Source organism: Nansenia antarctica (assembly GCF_963989245.1).
Source record: "Nansenia antarctica genome assembly, chromosome: 4".
In the NCBI taxonomy this organism is placed as follows: domain Eukaryota; kingdom Metazoa; phylum Chordata; class Actinopteri; order Argentiniformes; family Microstomatidae; genus Nansenia; species Nansenia antarctica.
Genome location: NC_137689.1, coordinates 10,619,483 through 10,638,197, shown reverse-complemented (window position 1 = coordinate 10,638,197; position 18,715 = coordinate 10,619,483). Strand labels below are relative to the sequence as shown.

The following is an 18,715-nucleotide window of genomic DNA, read 5'->3' as shown; positions in this document are numbered from 1 at the left end:
AACCCTTTCTGCTGGTCTTCAACGACAGGATCACAGGATGTTGCCTTGTTTCATGTTCCTTCTACTATCTGGCGGAACGACGAGAGAAAAAAGAGAACAAGTGAAAGTTCGGAGAGAGAGAGAAGTTTGGAGGACATTTCTGGATTACGTTCATGAGACACAAGCTGCTCACAGTATGAGCACGGCATCCTGTCAACCAGATTTCTATTTTCATGATGATTATTTTTACACCCCGAGAGTCGTACTGCAGTTTATTATTTGTAGGAGAGAGTTGAGTTCAATTCGCCCTTACCAAAGGACATAAAATACCTCCTATTTCGATTGAACCGAAAACACCAATAAACCAAACTTCCAAAAATGAGATATCACCCATTCGGTCCAACAAATCCAATGCTACCGTTTTGTAACCGTCCTGTCCATAATTCTGCTCTATGTCTCAGGATGCGCGTGTTTCCTCACCGACGTGCTCTCTATTGCTCAGTGTAGCGGTAAGCCTAACATCTGATGGCTTCTGAAATCTAACATGTTGGACAGGTGAGATGCTGCAGCAAACGACACTTTTGAGATGCGCGTTAGCACCGTGTCAACGTTCTCCATCTGTAAGCTTTCAAGTGTGTGTGTCTGTCTGTATCGCAGTGTATCTGCAGAACTAACGGCAGATCAATTTCAATTCCTACCGGTGTTCAGCTGCTAAGGGTTTGCAATACATATATCTCGGAATATTAACGTGCCCGATTTAAGAGGAAGTAGAAGCAGTGAATCCCATCCTTAATTATTTGAAGTTATGTTTTTGGTTACGTCGATACATTTCTTCTAAAGCTCCGAGCTTTAGCAGATCTTTGTATGTTATTGATTGAGATGCTGCCATGGAAGGGGGTTACAACTCAGTTGCTGGATGCTTCACCTTTCACCCAGCCACCGAGAATACCTCCCCTCACTCAATATTTCCATTAACCCCTTGCTACATGAAGTAGCATCGGTTGTATTCCAACATATCTCCCCTTCGTTCTGAAGATGTGTCTCCTTTAAATGCGGCGCATGCTTGGTGGGCTCTTGGAGGGCTTTAGCCTAGACAGACGGGCCCCCGCTGCAGTGTGGGGCCAGGTTCCAGGCATCTTGATAGTTTTCGGGGTGCATCTCTCCGTCTCTCCGGAAACACACAAGCACACAAGAACACACTCAACACTGCATATTTCCTTAGCGTCGTGTCGGTGATGACTCTAGTAGCTGCTATCTCAATCAGTGTGTTTTTTGCATGGCCCCGGCCTGATGCCTGACAGAAATAGCCTGTAGACTCTGTAACCAGACTCTTGCCAGTGTCTGGATTCTCTATACACTGTATTTATCTCCTGTATTTATCACAGTCTGTTTATCTGACTTAAACAGACTGCCTTAATGGAGATTACCCAAGTCTCCCAAATGATTACAGTATATGAATCAGAATGGAAATCACTTTTGATACACTGAAAAATGTCATGGTTCATCTTTGTGATTTGGACGGAAAAACAACAACTATACGGTAGCTATACTGTTGTCGTTGTACTGTTGCCGTTGCCATATTTCGTACTCTGACTACGGTCCATATGTGATGGCATCTCCGTGTTTGGCTCGCAATATCTTTCCTGGATTGTATGTACGGTAATGTATAAACTCCTACAGCATAGGCCATATGGAAGGTAGTGTATATTAGTAATAGCATTATGCAGATCTTACAGACATGCTTTGAGAACACACTCAGTTGCTCGTCTCAAGGCCCTCTGAGCGTAACATGCCATGCATTTTCATAGCCATCCCTTTGAACAGAGTTGACCTATTCCTGTGGGAACCAGCCATCTTCGCAGGCGTATCAGGAAGCTGTCACAGAATCTATCTACAAACACCCCGTGCTACCCTCCCCTCTCCCTCCGCTGAGGTAAAGTCACAGCTCAACGATCGATGGATCCCTCCTAATCGCTTTAGAGGTATTGTTTTAAAATACCAGCGCCCAGCTGGTGAATCCTGGTGCTCTTCTGTTTGTCTCTGTTTAAGAGATCAGACCTCTTTACCTTCCTCTCTCTCTCGCTCCCTCCCTCTTTCTCTCTCTCTCTCTCTCTCTCTCTCTCTCTCTCTCTCTCTCTCTCTCTCTCTCTCTCTCCCTCTCTCCCTCTCTCCCTCTCTCTCTCTCTCTCTATCTGTTTGTTTTCAAAGCTCTGGGAATTGGCCCAAAACCTAGGTATCACATATCTGACCATATTTCAAGCCGAAAATTAAGCATGTAAAAACCTTTTTCCCTTTAAAGGTCAGACATTAGTGCTGGTAAAAAATTGATCTGTGGATTTATGAATTTAGCCCTGTGTTGAAACTCCTTTGTAATGGAAGATTCGACGAGGGGAAGCTTAACATTGCATTGTTTTGCTTTGACAACACAGCCACGAGAGCCACTGCAGCTGTTCCCCCCCGCTCACAATGGCAGATTAATTAACACAATCATGTGGCGCTGGCTCGGGCTCAACACGCAGGTCTGCTCGGGGATAGATAGGTAAATCCTATACATGCCTTTCCAGACGGAGAATATTCTTATGATGGGGTTTCATAACTCGATATATTTGGTTTGGTGACTGGTCATCTCCACACACACACACACACACACAAAAACACCAGAGCAAAAAGGGGGCCTAGCGAGCTAATTGGACTGAAGCATTTCTGGGAAGTGTTTTTTTTTCTTCCCTATTTCAGAAAGCTACTTCCTCTTCCCGTCTTCTCAGTGGCTGCTGCCATGGCCATTAGCCGGATTTTCTAATTAAGATTCTGCGGGCCAACCCATCTCTCTTTCTTAGTTAGTATCCTGACATTTTAAACTGTCTATTATTCCGCCCGGCTTTCAGGTGCAATGCTGTGTAAATGGCAAGTCAAAAAATTATGTATCTTTTTCATACAGTTATCCATCAAGGGGCCAGGGGGAGGACGGGTCCTAGTGCTTAAATCATTATCCCAATCCTGTGATCTTTCCCGATTGATCATATCACTTACATCCACTGTCATTCCATTACCGTACTTCATCTTCCTTTCTTTTTTTTCCTTATTTCTCTCTCCTCTCCTCTCCTCTCCTCTCCTCGCCTGTCCTCGCCTGTCCTCCCTGTTTGGTGTTAATGCAAACACGGTTTGTCGATATTTTAACCTTGCCTCATCGTCTCTGTTGATATAATGATCACTTAACAGTCAAGAGTAAGGCAAGGAGGGAATTAGGGCGGCAGCAGTGGCAACAACAACACTGAAGCAATTATGTTTCTTTCAGCCCAAGCGTTCTCACGTTAATGAAATCCCTTATCGTAGGGGAGGGCGGGAAGGTAGGACAGGTGCAAGAAATGTACTGTATGTAGTTAATTTATCTTATTCCAGAAAATGAAAGAAAAACAAGAATGTGGTTAGAGTTATAGGCAACAAGTGTGGAGAGAGTTTCACCTTTGCGTTTTTGTTATCACAGGGTGATTAATTAATTCAGTTTCGGGGGTACCTAACGCTTGATCCGAATCACAATATCCGTACTGTAAGGGCATTTGCTCTGTTTGTGTTTATTTGTGATGTGTGTTTTTATACAGTATGTTCACATTATACTGTGTATGTGTTTGAGGGAGAGAAATGGAAAGAGAGAGAGAGAGAGAGAGAGAGAGAGAGAGAGAGAGAGAGAGAGAAGAGGAGAGGAGAGGAGAGGAGAGGGAGTGTCAGAAGGAAAGATAGAGACAGAAAGAGAAAGAGACATAGAGAGGGAGAAGAGAGCAGGAGAGGTGTGTCACAAATTGTTGTCCGTATAAAGGGTAAGATGACACTCAGCTGGCTAACATTTGAAGTATTTACCTCATCACAAGATGTCTGCCCTTTTCCCCCATGCCCAGCTGAGAGGCAGATTAGAGAGCTAGTGTGTGTGTGTGTGTGTGGGGGGGGGGGGGGGGGCAGTGAGCGGGGGCCAGTGAGCGGAGGAGGGAGTGGTGAATGGTGGAGAGACCCTGTTCTAATGACGCTAATGCCGAATGAGATCCTGGCTCCCTTTAAAGGAAGCTATCTGATTGGAAACAGATCTGGGACGCTGGGAGGTTGGCCCTGCCTCGTTTGATTTAATGACCCATTTCCTCCGCTCGTGCCACAAGCAGTTAACGACAGTCAAGGTGCCCAGAGGTTCCCCACCATGGGAGTGCACTAGACCCAGACTGAGTAGAGAGAGAGAGAGAGAGAGAGAGAGAGAGAGAGAGAGAGAGAGTAGGAAGTTGTGGATCATATACACGTACTGAACTGTAGCGTCGAGGTGACCCCGTCCCAACTTGCATCTGTTATGTTCCGAGGCAGCCAAGGTAACAGGTTCAAGTTGAAGGGTTAAAATGTCACCACCATTTCCATACATCCATATTCTGTAGCTAGCTTAGCCTCCAAAGTGCTAATTGCTCTCTCAGTACAGCCAGTAAGGGGATGTCGTTTTGTTACGTTTTTTCTGTCTATCAGAATCTATATGGAACCTATTAGTCGGTCATAGTCGTAGGGCATAGAGCGGTCATAGAGAGGTCATTGTCAAAATCCAGGATTAGTCTCATTGTGTGTCCCATGAGTTGCATTTACAACACGTTTTGAACTGACTCGCCTCTCCCCCCCTGTTTGGAACAACACACAAGAGAGAGCCCTGTCATGCTCGACCTTCTATTCAACACCACTCAAGGCCTAAGGAGAGGCCTAATGGAGGCAGTCAACTTTGAAAACAAAACTTGAGACACGCTCAGACATATCAAGCTAATGATCAATTATTAATATTCACAATCCCTCGGCCTTGATGTAGTCGTATGGATGTAGCCGGCAAGCAATTATGTCACCCTCTTCTGTTTTTCCTGCTCTGTCCCTGTTAGCCCCGCTTTCTGTATGTAGAGATTTATAAATATATAACAGATAGTTCTTAGTGAGAGGAGTTATTGCCCCTCTTATTGCAGATATAGAGATCCAGATTAATTTGTAATTAGTCTTGAGATGTTGAGCCTCTGAAGATAAAGGATTCCAACTTCCATTCTCCATTCCATAAATGCTGATCACTTAAAAAGAACAAATGCTCAGAGCTTGATAAAAATAGCTTAAGCTCGAATTATTTGTTTGCCGACAAATACAGACACATATGTTTGAATGGCCTGGCGACACTAAGCAGGGAGTAAATGAGTTCTAGAATAAACTGTTATTGTTTTGTTTGTGAAAAAATAATGTTTAGCGCAACATCAGATTAGTATGAGAATCCTGGTGTCTGGTTAAGTGTCATTTTGTCGCTAGCATTGTGCAAAGAATACTTTAATAACGAGGAGAAAGGAGTGAGTTTCCTTCCTACGGTACCATGTCTCAGTTGAACATTCTAATTTCATATTCAATATCCCACACTGATGTATTTCTCTTTTGGGCTTAGGTTCACATTAATTTGCTCCAAATGTCAGATATCTCTCTGCAGATAAAAAAGACGAATAGATTAAAGACATAAGGTTTTTTTGGGGGGGGTGAAAATACCAGAATAGTTTTTTGTCATACAAGGAGGGGCAGGAAGGCTATTAATAGTTGAGTTATCAGTGCTGCAATGTTCCGAAATGGCAAATTGTTAGATCCCCAATGGTGATTATTACTCTCTGTCAATGACCTTCATAACAAATTAACATTCTAGCAGTGGAGCAGAGCATGCTCTTCAGTGGGGATAAGGGTGCGGCTGTGACACAGTGCAAACTGGGTGGACTGGGTGTTGAGAGATGGATGGTAGAGCAGACTGAGTGTTGAGGGATGGGTAGAGTAGCAGACTGGGTGTTGAGGGATGGGTAGAGTAGCAGACTTGGTGTTGAGGGATGGATGGTGAAGCAGACTGGCTGTTGAGGGATGGATGGCTAGAGCAGACTGGGTGTTGAGGGATGGATGGGTAGAGCAGCCTCGGTGTTGAGGGATGGGTAGAGCAGACTGAGTGTTGAGGGATGGGTAGAGCAGACTGGGTGTTGAGGGATGGGTAGAGCAGACTGGGTGTTGAGGGATGGGTAGAGCAGACTGGGTGTTGAGGGATGGATGGGTAGAGCAGACTGGGTGTTGAGGGATGGATGGTAGAGCAGACTGAGTGTTGAGGGATGGGTAGAGAAGCAGACTGAGTGTTGAGGGATGGGTAGAGCAGACTGAGTGTTGAGGGATGGGTAGAGCAGAGTGAGTGTTGAGGGATGGGTAGAGCAGAGTGGGTGTTGATGGATGGATGGGTAGAGCAGACTGGGTGTTGAGGGATGGATGGGTAGAGCAGACTGGGTGTTGAGGGATGGGTAGAGCAGACTGAGTGTTGAGGGATGGGTAGAGCAGAGTGGGTGTTGAGGGATGGATGGGTAGAGCAGACTGGGTGTTGAAGGATGGGTAGAGCAGCTAGAGGTTGTATCAGGCTACAGACTGTCCATATAAACAGACCGAAGGATGGAGGTTTTGATTAGTTTATTTTAAGCTTATTTTTCTATTCTTTTTTGGGGAGTACAGATAGACAACATTTCAGTGGAGTATGTGCCTGTATGTTACAGTGCAATTAGTTAGTTAATTAGGAGTGTTGTCCTTATTAGTAGTAATGTTTTTTTTCCGCCGTAGATCGTCTCGCCCTAAGGGACTGTTGAATCGGAGAGCTGATGGAGTCGCTGGAGGGGGGGGGGTGGGCAGTGTTTTAATACCACTTTGCCCAAATCGGAGCTTCTTCTCTAATTCATTGGGATAGTACTGCTGCTGCTTCTGGTGCTTCGGCTGCTCACTCACGAGACACGCACGCCCGGTGTTTGGATCGGCAATATAAATCTTTTTATTTCATTTTCCGAGACACTGGACAAGTTCATATAAGAGGAAAAACGGGGGGGGAATGTCCTTGGTCTCCGGATTTACGGCCACCTCGGCTGTACCGTAGCGAGAGAGCGATAGTTTCGCAATCAGTGCAGACACTGTGTGGAGGCTTTGAAGTGAGGCGCGGCACCTAAATGCACCTCTCCTCTCTCCTCACTGGGGGTGTTAAGTGTGTTCGTCACCTCTTATGATAATATATGTCTTTAAGTGCACATTTATGTAATTGAGATATTGATGAGTGTACATTCCCCACACTCGATAATTACCGTATTTTAATATGTGCTGGTAATGAGACTTAATTGATTAATTTTCATTGATGTAGAATAGCCCTAATGGTTGTGATGTGCATAACTTTGATGCCGTAGATACAGTAGATAGCAGGTAGAGAGGCTTGGATGTGTTTTACACATGGATCCGTAAATCCAGTTTATGATTGCCTATTGTGCTTGTTGTTGATTTGGTGTGGTGGAAAATGAATAGGAAATCAATGGCAGCCGAGGAGTTATTTTCGCCCTCTCTCCTCTAAAGTACAGTGCAATGGTTTTGTACCAGGGGTACTCGTGACAGTTTCATGGCAGTACAGTATGGTGTCTTTAAGGGTTTGGCAGTGTGGGTGCTACTGTATAACCATACCACACAAGTGGTTTTATACAATGTTGTGTTTTTCCGATAGATACGGCAATGTCCGTACATGTTAATAACATGTGTTTCTCAGTAGCTAAGACAGTGTGGGCTAACAGTGTCTCCCTACAGTATGTACTCTCTCTCTTCCTTGCCCTCTCTCACAGTAACACCCTGCCCCCTTCTCACCTCTATCCCAGACTCTCCCTTCTTCTCACCTCCCTCCTGTATGAAGGGATAGAAAGCCCTGCTATCCTGGTGTAGACGGAATCTACTCAGCCTTCACTAATGATAACTACTCACATCCTGCCAAACAGTGGGCCGCGATGAATATCAACCCTGATTAATGCCCCCCTCCCCTCCTGGTCTCTGTGTCCTAAAAGACGCCCACCTCGCCTCATTCCCCACCCGCAAAATGTCCCCGTCCTCCCCTGCTCCCCTCATGCGGATGGACAGCAGTGCCTGGCGTGGTCCTGCCGTCCCACACACACACACACTTCCAAACCGTCCTTTCCTTCCCCTCTCTCTTCTCTCTCTCTCTCTCTCTCTCTCTCTCTCTCTCTCTCTCTCTCTCTCTCTCTCTCTCTCTCTCTCTCTCTCTCTCTCTCTCTCTCTCTCTCTCTCTCTCTCTCTCTCTCCCGGATCTGTGATCACTCTGCAGAATGATAAAGTTAGTGAGACCTCAGTGCTTCTTTAGCTGTCTGTGGTGTGTGTGTGTGTGTGTGTGTGTGTGTGTGTGTGTGTGTGTGTGTGTGCGCGTGTGCATGTGCGTGCGCGTGTGCCTGCGTGCGCGCCTGCGTGACGTGCGTGCGGCCGTGCGTGCGTGTCTGAGCGTGTGTCTGAGCGTGTGCACGCCTGTGTGTGTGCCTGCGCGTGTGGTGTGTGTGTGTGTGTGTGTCTTTTTTCAATGCTCTTTGAAGCCTGAAACAGACTTGAGAGTGGAAAACAAAGATGGGCTTGTGCCAGAGAGAAACTTATGGCACCATTCCTGTTCCCCTAGCTCGGCAGAGGCATAGCCCTTACTGAGGGAGAGAGGCACCTTCTGTCACTGGTGGAGGAGGAGAGGCAGGGAGAGGGCTACGGAAGGAGGAGAGAGGAGGGAGAGAGGAGGCAGGGAGAGGTGCTTGAGAAAGAGAGAGGGCAGAGCAGAGGGGACGTCCACTCTCCAATGCACTGTAGTTCAGCTATCAGACATCCTTTTACACCTTTTCGAAAACGCATGTTGTGAAATCCTTCTCGGTCCTCAGTGTGTTCACAGTATGGTCAGTAAGGTGTCATGTATGTATCGGAGATAGAGTGTGCGTTAGAGACAGTACTTTTGAACTTGAACCAAGTGTCTGTGGCTCCACGTATGGCCTGTTGATGGTTCCTACTGGGAAGTAAACATTGTGTGTTTCTTCGATTGCAGTTGAATGTGCAGGTATGCTTCTTTGGCATCAAGGGGGCTCTGACTCCACTATGATGCAGGCGAATCATTTATAAAAGATGGAAATTAAACCCAAAACAGATTAAACCTCATTTCGCCCGACCTCTTCATCAATCCCAATTGCAAACAAATAAGCGAATGAACGTGTGCTAAAATGCAATTTACAAAGATGCTCCTCTAGCTCTCACCAGGCAGAGAAAAAGGACCATCCTCCTTCTTTTTTTTCTTCTCTATCCCACCATTTTTTTTGTGTGAGACCGGTGCTAATAAATATAAATGTTTGTGATTAGCATCTCTGCGGCACAGGTGCATGTTTGTTGCAAGGGGAGGCATGTTCATTAATTCTCAGCCATGAAAAGTGCACTGCGCCATAAACACAGAGTCCAAAACGCACTGCCTGATAAATGAATGCACAGATTGTTAATGTACCATTGTATGGCTCCAGCCTCATGAAGCTTACAAAAAAAAGAACTCCTGCCAAATCATTGCTCGCTGGAGGTGCGGCGGTCCCTTTTTCAAGGTCCAGATTACATGGGACAGAGCTTTAAAAAACCGGGCTGTTTTTTTCTCTCCCTTACACATAGGGTCCAGGATTATATAGACAACGCACCCCCCACTGCGTTGCTGTATATACCATGTGTTCTGTAATTAGATTTTTTCATAACAGTATTTACTGTTGATGTGGGTTTATACTGGAACCAATGCGCTGTGAGGAGAGATAGGCCATGCTGCGAGCAGCTTTCGGTGCTAAAATATATGTTTGGCCTTGTGCGCCGTAGATTTAAACTGTTAAGATAATTTTCGGGAAACAGAAAGTCAGGATTTTAATCCTCACTGTTTTGCAAATTATTATGATTGTAATCGTTATTCCATATCTGGTTTTAATCTCCACCTCAATCTGTGTGGATTTGGCTCACATGCAGTGCAGTATGTCGTCTAACCATGATCGACATTGAGTAAATGCAGTGACGACATGACTGCTTATACTGTATGTTGTGTTGATCATGAAAATAAAACATTGAATGATTTATTCCTCGTTATAAAACTGTTAGTATACACATTAATGTTTCAATCATGGAGAATGCTCGGAGCAAGAAAACAGTAGACAAAGGAAAAAATCAGCCCAAAATGGTTGTTTTCCAGGAGCTGAGAAAATGTTTTATTAGGGGACTGCTGAACACCTGCCTTAAAATGTCGTTTCAACATCTCCCGAATGCCATTTTGCTTAATTGACTTGGAAATGGCCCAAATGTATTGCTGAATGCAGTCTAATTAATATTAATAATAAATGCCATTATTAACATCAAAGAACATCTGGTGCCCCTGTTTACCCGCATGCCTTATATGTAACACATTTTGCGGCTGTTTCATCTCACAAACATCATGGGGTAAACACTTTCCAAATTTCGTATTCATTTTTATTTTAGTTCATTTTGTTATGCCGGGGTCACCGATAGCAGAACTCCTGCCTAAGCCTAGTATTGGGGTTCTGGTTTGAACGTAGACTTGAAGTTGCTTGAGTGTTGTTCCCCTTTCGTCTGAACCTGCTTGCTGTGATTCCACGGAGAGTTAAGTCCCCAGTGTACTCCCTCATTCAACACAAAAAAAAGTGCTTCCACCAGCATGTGCACACTGTATTTTTGTGCTCATAAATCACGCACTAAATAACTTTAATCTAAAATTTCATTAAGTAGTCCTTGTCAGGTAGTAAAAGCAGGGATAATGCAGTGGTGTTTAATGATAATTGGTGTTTGGTTAATAAATTCTGCGAGTTCAGATTACTCTCTAGCAGTGGCTAGAATGCTAGCCTCAGCACTGTAACTAAACCTCAAATTGATTAACTCGCATGAACCAGCCGTTCACAAAGATGGCACCCGTCCAAATCAAAAAGAGGAGCAGAGCGTAAGCCGGATGGTGTTGTGTTGCTCCGGCGTAAGGAAATCAACTCCCCCCGGGCGCATTTTTAAAAGCCTAATGCCTTTCAAATGATGTCATCACATTTTACTTTCTCTCTCCCTCTCTCTCTCCCTCTCTCTCTCTCTCTCTCTCTCTCTCTCTCTCTCTCTCTCTCTCTCTCTCTCTCTCTCTCTCTCTCTCTCTCTCTCTCTCTCTCTCTCTCTCTCTCTCTCTCTCTTGTTGTTTCAAATGTCACCTTCTTCTTTTTCTTCTTCTTCTTCTTCTTCTTCTTCTTCTTCTTGCTTGCATGTCACTACTTGCATGTCAGTACTTACATAAAGTAGAGGGCAGTGGCATTGACAGGGAGCACGTGACACATTATTATAATGGAGAGGGAGACATCTTGTGTTTTTATGACTTTGACTGTTTTATTTTTTTTTCTGTTTTATTTCCTGAAAGTGATATCACAGTAATCAAAACCACAGAACAATTTAGCCTGGAAGTGTGATTGAAAGAGCACCATTAAGGAAGAGGCTTTTTTTCTTCCCATCACTTGTTTCTTTGTTGTTGTTGTTTTTTTTTCATTAATGGGAACAGGGTGTGGTCCGTCTGGAGAGGCTTCTCATCCTGTCTCAGAGGACACACCACACACACACACACACACACACACACACATAACACACACACACACACACACACATACACACACACACACACACACACACACACACACACACACATAACACACACACACACACCCCACCCCCCCTAAAGACAGGTACACACACTGTAGCTAGCTTGTGCGGTGTGGCAGCAGCAGCAGGGGCTCTTGTGGCATTTCCCCCTGGTGATTTCAGAGAGGTTGTTTTATGGTGTCACTCACTACCAGAGCCCGTGGTGTCAGAGAGCTGTAGTGCAGCAGACAGCAGCCAGAATGACTGATACTCATCCTCCTCCCAGATGGCCTGTACAACTCTGCTCCAATCTGATCTCAGCCCCTTTGTTCTGTTCTGTTCCATTACATTGGGATGAGCCCAATAAAAGCAGAAGAGAAGAGAAGCTGGTCTCGTCTCGAATCAGAAAAGCTGAATTATGAATGCATCTGTGTGATATTGTTCAGCTGGTATCAGGCCTCGCATTTGTCACATTTGTCTCTGGGACCGGGAACGTAGTAGCATCAGGCACGGTTTTTTGATAGTGGGAATGTGAGTTGTCAATCAGACTAACGTGTTACGCAATGCCAGTGTGTGAGAGATTTCATCACAGTAAATCATATGATTTAATCTGTCTGTTATCACTTGCTTGCTTGAAGTAATGTCAAATTATGACCCGGAGCGCTAAAGAAACATCAACACACAAACAAAAAAATGTGTTTTTCAACCCCGATACAATACGAACGGTGTCTAAGCCGAGTTCATGTTGTAACTACGCTTTTTAAGCCCCCTACATCTCTGTACAGTATGTAGGGTTTTGGTGTCTGGTAAATAACAGTGAGAGTTATGGTATCAGGCCTTAATAGGGTAATATATGAAGCCAATGGCTCGCCCGTGACAATCATTTTAATGTTGTGTCTCTTCCAGATTTTTCCCTTTGCATAAAAAGGAGCAGAGAAATGGGAAATCAATACAAAGAGAATAGTTATAGGTGGCGAGCTATCGGGAATCTCACTGTCCCAGACACCCTTCCGCTGAAAGATGACGCCTAATATATGGGGTGACCTTCAAATGTCATAAATGTGTTGTGCAATAAACTGTCAATATTTGTGGTTATACGGCGCCGGATGACTTTTACAGTAATTGGAACAGCCGTATTAAAAGCTGGGGATCAGTCAGCTGATTAAAGACAACCGTGCTGGACGCCCATCGCCAGGGACTCGCTCTCTCTCATCCGTGCACACACACACACACACACACACACACACACACACAACCGCACACGCATGCACGTGCACACGCACACACACACACACATAACCGCACACACATGCACGCGCACACGCATGCACGCACGCACACACAAACTTCAAGACTATCTATTTATTGTGTGTGTGTGTGTGTGTGTGTGTGTGCGTGCGTCCGCGTGTGCGTGTGTGAACTTTATGCGTGCACATATATCTGTGTGTCTATGTGTCTCTGTGTCCTCTGTGTGCTTGTGTGTGTGTGTGTGTGTGTGTGTGTGTGTGTATTAAATATTCATTATTGAGGAGCGTTCCCCCAGTAGTATGTCTCCCTCTTACAGGATCACTATTAACCCTGACACACTGAGGGCCAGGGGATGAGGCTGCCCATACGCTGGGTTTCTGAGGGCTTTAATTCAACTCCATCTGGGGTGGACAGGTGGAGCCGTATTTGGTACATGAGAGGAGGAAACTTTGCCAAGAGGAGATGTGTAGAGTGGTGTTAATGTGTTGTTTATGCTTTGTGTAGTCACAGTAGCGTACTGTATGTTGCAAATGTGCTGGAGGAGACATATTGATCGGTGAGTCTGGCCGCTGGTTTGGAGGAACGGGGGTTGGGAAAGGTCACATGCAGATTTGATATAGGGTGTGTTGGGAGATAGATTGACTGTGTGCAGTGTGTATTTAAAATAAGATCAGGTTAGGGGGGGGGCGGCGGCGTAGTTGTCTTAGGGTCACGTCGTCTCGATTATTTAAAACAGCAGTGGTGTTATTGTATGTCGTCAATGTGGGCGCACAGGATCATGTGATCAGTGTTCAGGAGTGTGGGGGTTTGCTGACTTCAGTCTTTCCTTTCTGGAAACCTTATGTGACTCCTAACAGAGGGTGGAATTGGTCGGGGAAGGGAATGAAAGGAAAAGATTAGGCTACTGTTGGAAATGCTTTTGATTGTGTGGCATGGTTGACTAAGTGGGTTGCTACATTCAGATGCTCTCCCGCCCTACACACATACCGTATCATGTGCCAGACTAGAAAAAAAAAGAAAATTGAACAAAAAAAACAAATTTTAACCTTATTTTGCGCTTTAGCAGGTCACGCGCCTACTGACTCGCAACATACTGTACAGTTAAGTGGTGGATGAGGGCCAGCGTGTGTGTGTGTGTGTGTGTGTGTGTGTGTGTGTGTGTGTGTGTGTGTGTGTGTGTGTGTGTGGGTATGTGTGTGTTGGAGAGCCATAATTCAAACAATTTCTCCTTCCTCCTACTTCACACTGGTACTTCTTCCTGCTTTCCCCGAGATGCAATGGATTATGGGTTAATGTACTAGGGGGCATAGAAGTTCAATCCCCCCTTCCATTTAGTCATTCTGCTAGCCTGAGTGCAGATTTCTCAACCAGGGGGACTTTGTAAGAAACTGTATGAATATGCTTCTTTTTTCAAATCTATCCATCTACAGATTCAAAAGGGTGATTACCTGGGGTAGCAGTGTGTCTGGTCTTCCCGGCACACCTCTATGCTGTATTGGTGTCAGTTCAAGCAGGGTTGAGGTCACCGTTATCACCCACTCATATCTCTGACAGGAGAGATGTTACCTGTCAAAATGGTGGGGGGGAGGGCGAGGGGGGGGCGGGGGGGGGCACGAATACTGAGGAGACGTGAAGCCCACTGCTGACATAGCCATTTCTTTTCTTGTATTGTTCATTTTCAACACAATCCGCCATATGCTACCAGGAAGATGATGATAGCGGGGATAAAACATTCCCGACTGCAGTGAGTGGCGGAGGGGGTCGGCCCGGTGTTTCGAAAAGAAGCCTGAAAAGCTTATGAACTGTCAGCGTTCTGTCAGCCTTGAAATGGGTGGGAAAAATAGCGGCACACGTGAACCCATTGATGTGTTTGACTTTGTGTGGCGTTAGCAGATTTGGATGTGGGGAGAGGAGGACAAAGACGGGAAAGTGTGTTCTTCTTGACATGTGAATGACGGTTTGAAGTGACACTCTTAACACTCCTCTGTGTGTTGTGTTTTGTCTGTGTGTGTGTGTGTGTGTGTGTGTGTGTGCGTGTGTTTGTGTGTGTGGCTCCAGATGTTGGTGATGACCTGGGGAAGACAGCAGGGATCGCTCCACAGCCCCCATCCCAGCACAGGGACAGGAGCCTGGGCTCGGCCATCAAGGACTGCCCCTACTGTGGCAAGACCTTCCGCACCTCTCACCACCTGAAGGTCCATCTGAGGATACACACAGGTGAGTGGAGTGAGTTCCCTCTAAAGATACTCAGACACTACTGTACGTCATCCTCTTCGGTAACACTGTATCCGGTTAGTACAGCTAAAGGTGCACAACAAACTATCAACATCAACAACCTTCCACTAACAGGTCCGCTGAATTCCTTTTGACTTGTAACAGGGAAATGCCTACAGTACGTATATACGTTTAACTAAAGAACTACTAGATTGACCAGATTCACTTTCAGTGTTCAGGGAAATGTATTACCGGCAATACCATTCTCCCTCTCTCTGCACTGTTCTGCCTTTGTACAAGCTGAGAAAACAAACGTACATTAAGCAACAATCAGAGGACACATTTTCCAAAAAAACAAGAGGTGTCCTGAAAATATCCTGTAATTGATGCTAGAATATCCCTCTTCTTCTTCGTGTTTCCCTTCAGCCACTGTTCCTATTGTCACAACATGGAGTTAACATGGATAAACCTGCATATATCTGCTAACCTCCCGTGTTAGTAGCTAGCTGGGAGGTAGAGGTCCCATTCAGAGTAATGATGTGGACACACACACATGGTGTCCTCTGACCAGAGAGCATGCTGTTCCACCACACTGCAAGGTAGAAATGCCCCAGTAAACATCCAGGTTAAAGTCACCTGTCTGCCTTTTTAAGGTCACCTTACAGTAGACCAAGGGTGTCTGCAAAGCTAATGAACCACATAGCATAAGCTCATCTCTCAGACTTGTTTGTTTCAATTATGTTTTAGCATTAAGTGTGGTATTTTTCCTCTCTCCCATCTACTTTAGCTCAGCGTGATAGCTAGAATAGCTAGCATTATAGCTAGAGCAGAATGCAGCTTAATGTTGCTTGGAAAAGTGTAGAAGACCACCTGTGAAGATGTGTGGCATAATGTATTGAGTCAGCCCATATAAGACACAAAAGACCATGACCCTAGAAAAGACTGTTTAGCATTTCTTCAGAGCTGCGCACTAATTACGTGGCTGAGGGGAGAGCTTGAGTTTGTAGTGTGTAGACCCTAGTGGCTGCCTACCACTGTATGCTAACAGTAGGCACCCCCCCCCTCACTCTCCCCTCCACTCCTTAGAATAGGCGTTGTCAAGATAAAGCACAGAGTCATGGAAATTCCACTTATTCTTTTAGGACTTAATTTGTTATACGCCTGCGTTCTCCGTGCATGTACATTAATGTCCTGACCTCGGTATCTAAAAACATAATTTTACAGTACGAAAAAGGAAAAAAAAAATGTAATCCTTTAGTGCAAATAAAGGCAAAGGCTCAAGCTCTCAGAACTTAAAATGGAAATCTCTTGCAGCTGAGGAAATCAATGCTAGCTTTTTTTTCCGCCCTTCTTTTTTTTTCTTCTCCTTCTTCCTTCATGCACTTAGAAGGGGAGAAGGGAGAGAGAGAGAGAGAGAGAGAGAGAGAGAGAGAGAGAGAGAGAGAGAGAGAGAGAGAGAGAGAGAGAGAGAGACCACCCAAACTGTGTTCAACCTCCCCTTTAATAAGGAGCACATACCTCTGGTCTAGAGGGGAATTAAGGAACGGGGTGAGCGTAGAGTGTAGCGCGGGTGCGCTGGTGTTCTTGCCATAATTAGGATCCTTGTGTAAAATAGCACATGCAGGTCACCGGGAGCAGCATTAAGACCTGGTTCCAACAGGCCGATCTGAAAACTCTCACTGTCAGTAGGAGAGTGGGCGGAGGGGTGTGGGTGGGGGGTGGTGGTGGGGGGGGGGTTGGAGAATATGTTACCTAACAGTGGGGAGACTGAGTTATGCCTGCTTTGAGTGGTACAGTAAGGGTCCCCAGAAGGCCCATATTTCAGTGGAGAGGAAACAGGGGCCCTCATCCCAGACCCTCCGTTAAGTCATTCAGCGCAGCAGTGTAGTCCAGGGCTTTTTGCGGAAGCGCAAACCTAACGTGGTCACTTACTTATACTGCAAACAAAATACAGCTGATGCATCCACAAGATGTGCACTTTAAATCACTCATATGTTATCCTGATGGACTTCGCACTAAACGATTTTACAATAAATTATAATTCCTCCCCTCTTCTCCATGACGATACGGCGAAGTTCCCTCCGTCGACGTACAGTAAAGGCAGGCACCCCCTTCATCCTAATTCAGTTTGAACGGCGCAGAGAGGCATTGCTTACACAGAGAGGGGGCTCCGGCATTGTGTAACACAAACGCTAGATTAATGACTTGCTAACATTCGCTTGAGAGAATGAAGTGAATTTGAATTCTCCAAAAGTTAAAGAGCTAATGTTACAGTATTAATTTCCTCTTGAACAGTGAGTGGGAAAATATCCATTAGCGAAATTAACCACAGTTTCTCTAGGTAGCTAACATTGGGCTGCATACAGTGTGGGGCCACAGTTAATGAACACTGCAGTGGGTGATATTTCATTATACAAATTAATGCTCACATTTTAATGGGAAAGTCACATAATGAATCTAGGCTTCAGTGACAGCAATTAGAGACACAGATTGTCCCCTTCTGGACAAGGCAGTATTTAGCAGTAAGCAGCTGTGTGTAAAAAATAAAAAGGTCCTTGCTCTTGACAATGGCCGCGCATAACTTTAGGGCGAAATAACCCATAGAGTTTCCTCCACTCACCTTTAGTAAATGAGGACAGGGGGAAAGAGAGAGAGAGAGAGAAAGAGAGAAAGAGAGCGGGAGAAGTCAGGCCTTGCCCATGTCACTTAACCTTAACCTAACCTTGTAATCAGAATGAATCAATGGGGACCCGTGATCTCTCTCCCCATTCCTCTTTCTTTCTCCATTTCTCTCTCTCTCCCCATTTTCTCTGTCCCCATTTCTTCTCTCTCTGCCATCTTCCCTCTATACATTCCTCTCTCTCTCTCCTTTTCTTGTTTATTAGCAGGTTTGTAACTATGCTTCCCTTAATCCTTTCCTTACCTAGCACCTTTGACTGACTAACTTGTCTGTGTTTAACACAATTAGGAAGGATGCAAGTAGAACACAGTGTGTTGCCTACTAACAGCCTTGATTAATTGACTGTCTCACATTTTTCGAAATGACAAAAATAGAGACTGTTTACCGCATCACCATACTGTATGTGATTATTAGAATAAATGCTATTTTACTTTGAGATGTTAAGGGTAGAAGTGTTGATAGCTTGTGTGCAAGGGATCCCTGTTTAACCCAGATAGCATTTTAATAACAGTTCTTTGAGCTCAGTCTCTCATCCATCCCACTGGTGGCTGCCTTTCACCATTATGTAAGGCCATATGGAAATTCATCTTAAAGTATGTCATATCTATTAACTTTTTTAATTGCCCCTCTGTAGTGGCACTGGGTGTTTATCCAGAGTGGTTACTATGGAGCTGTGACAAATCCTACAAATCCAGATGAAATCAGTTTTAGCAGAACTGCTTAAAGAGAAGTTTAGGATACATACTGTACTGCTCCAGTCCTGAAAGAAAATCACATTGACACGATTAAAACGATCAGATTTTATATACTCTTCATACCTTTAGCAGGTGGTCATTCGAGTTGGTTTCCCCCCTATTGTATGAATTATTTATAATTCAGACGTAACCAAAGTCAAGTGTGATAATAACACATGCAATTTCTATCCTAAACAATGACGAATAGTAACTTCCTTCTTTTGTGCCATGGAGATCTGCTCTGTTTCTGAGAGGTTGTGCTGTTTGCGCTGATATCAATTAAAAGTGGATTAACGGGAACATAATGACCTTTAGCAGTAAATTGTGTGTAATGTTGCAAGGCAGGATACAGTATATTCCCCAGATGTCACACAAGCCCCTGACG

The 18,715-nt window shown here is 44.9% G+C and overlaps 1 protein-coding gene across 1 annotated transcript in view; it reads left to right on the top strand.

Annotated features, from left to right (window-relative positions):
- The window catches only part of znf536 (zinc finger protein 536), a gene marked incomplete at both ends in the record, with an annotated part of 97,452 nt that overhangs the window by 24,829 nt on the left and 53,908 nt on the right, over positions 1–18,715 (top strand). Inside the window, one exon of the mRNA XM_080528121.1 lies at positions 14,761–14,928. Within this exon, the coding sequence (XP_080384247.1) occupies positions 14,761–14,928 (168 nt within the window). The remainder of the gene's footprint in view (positions 1–14,760; positions 14,929–18,715) is intronic.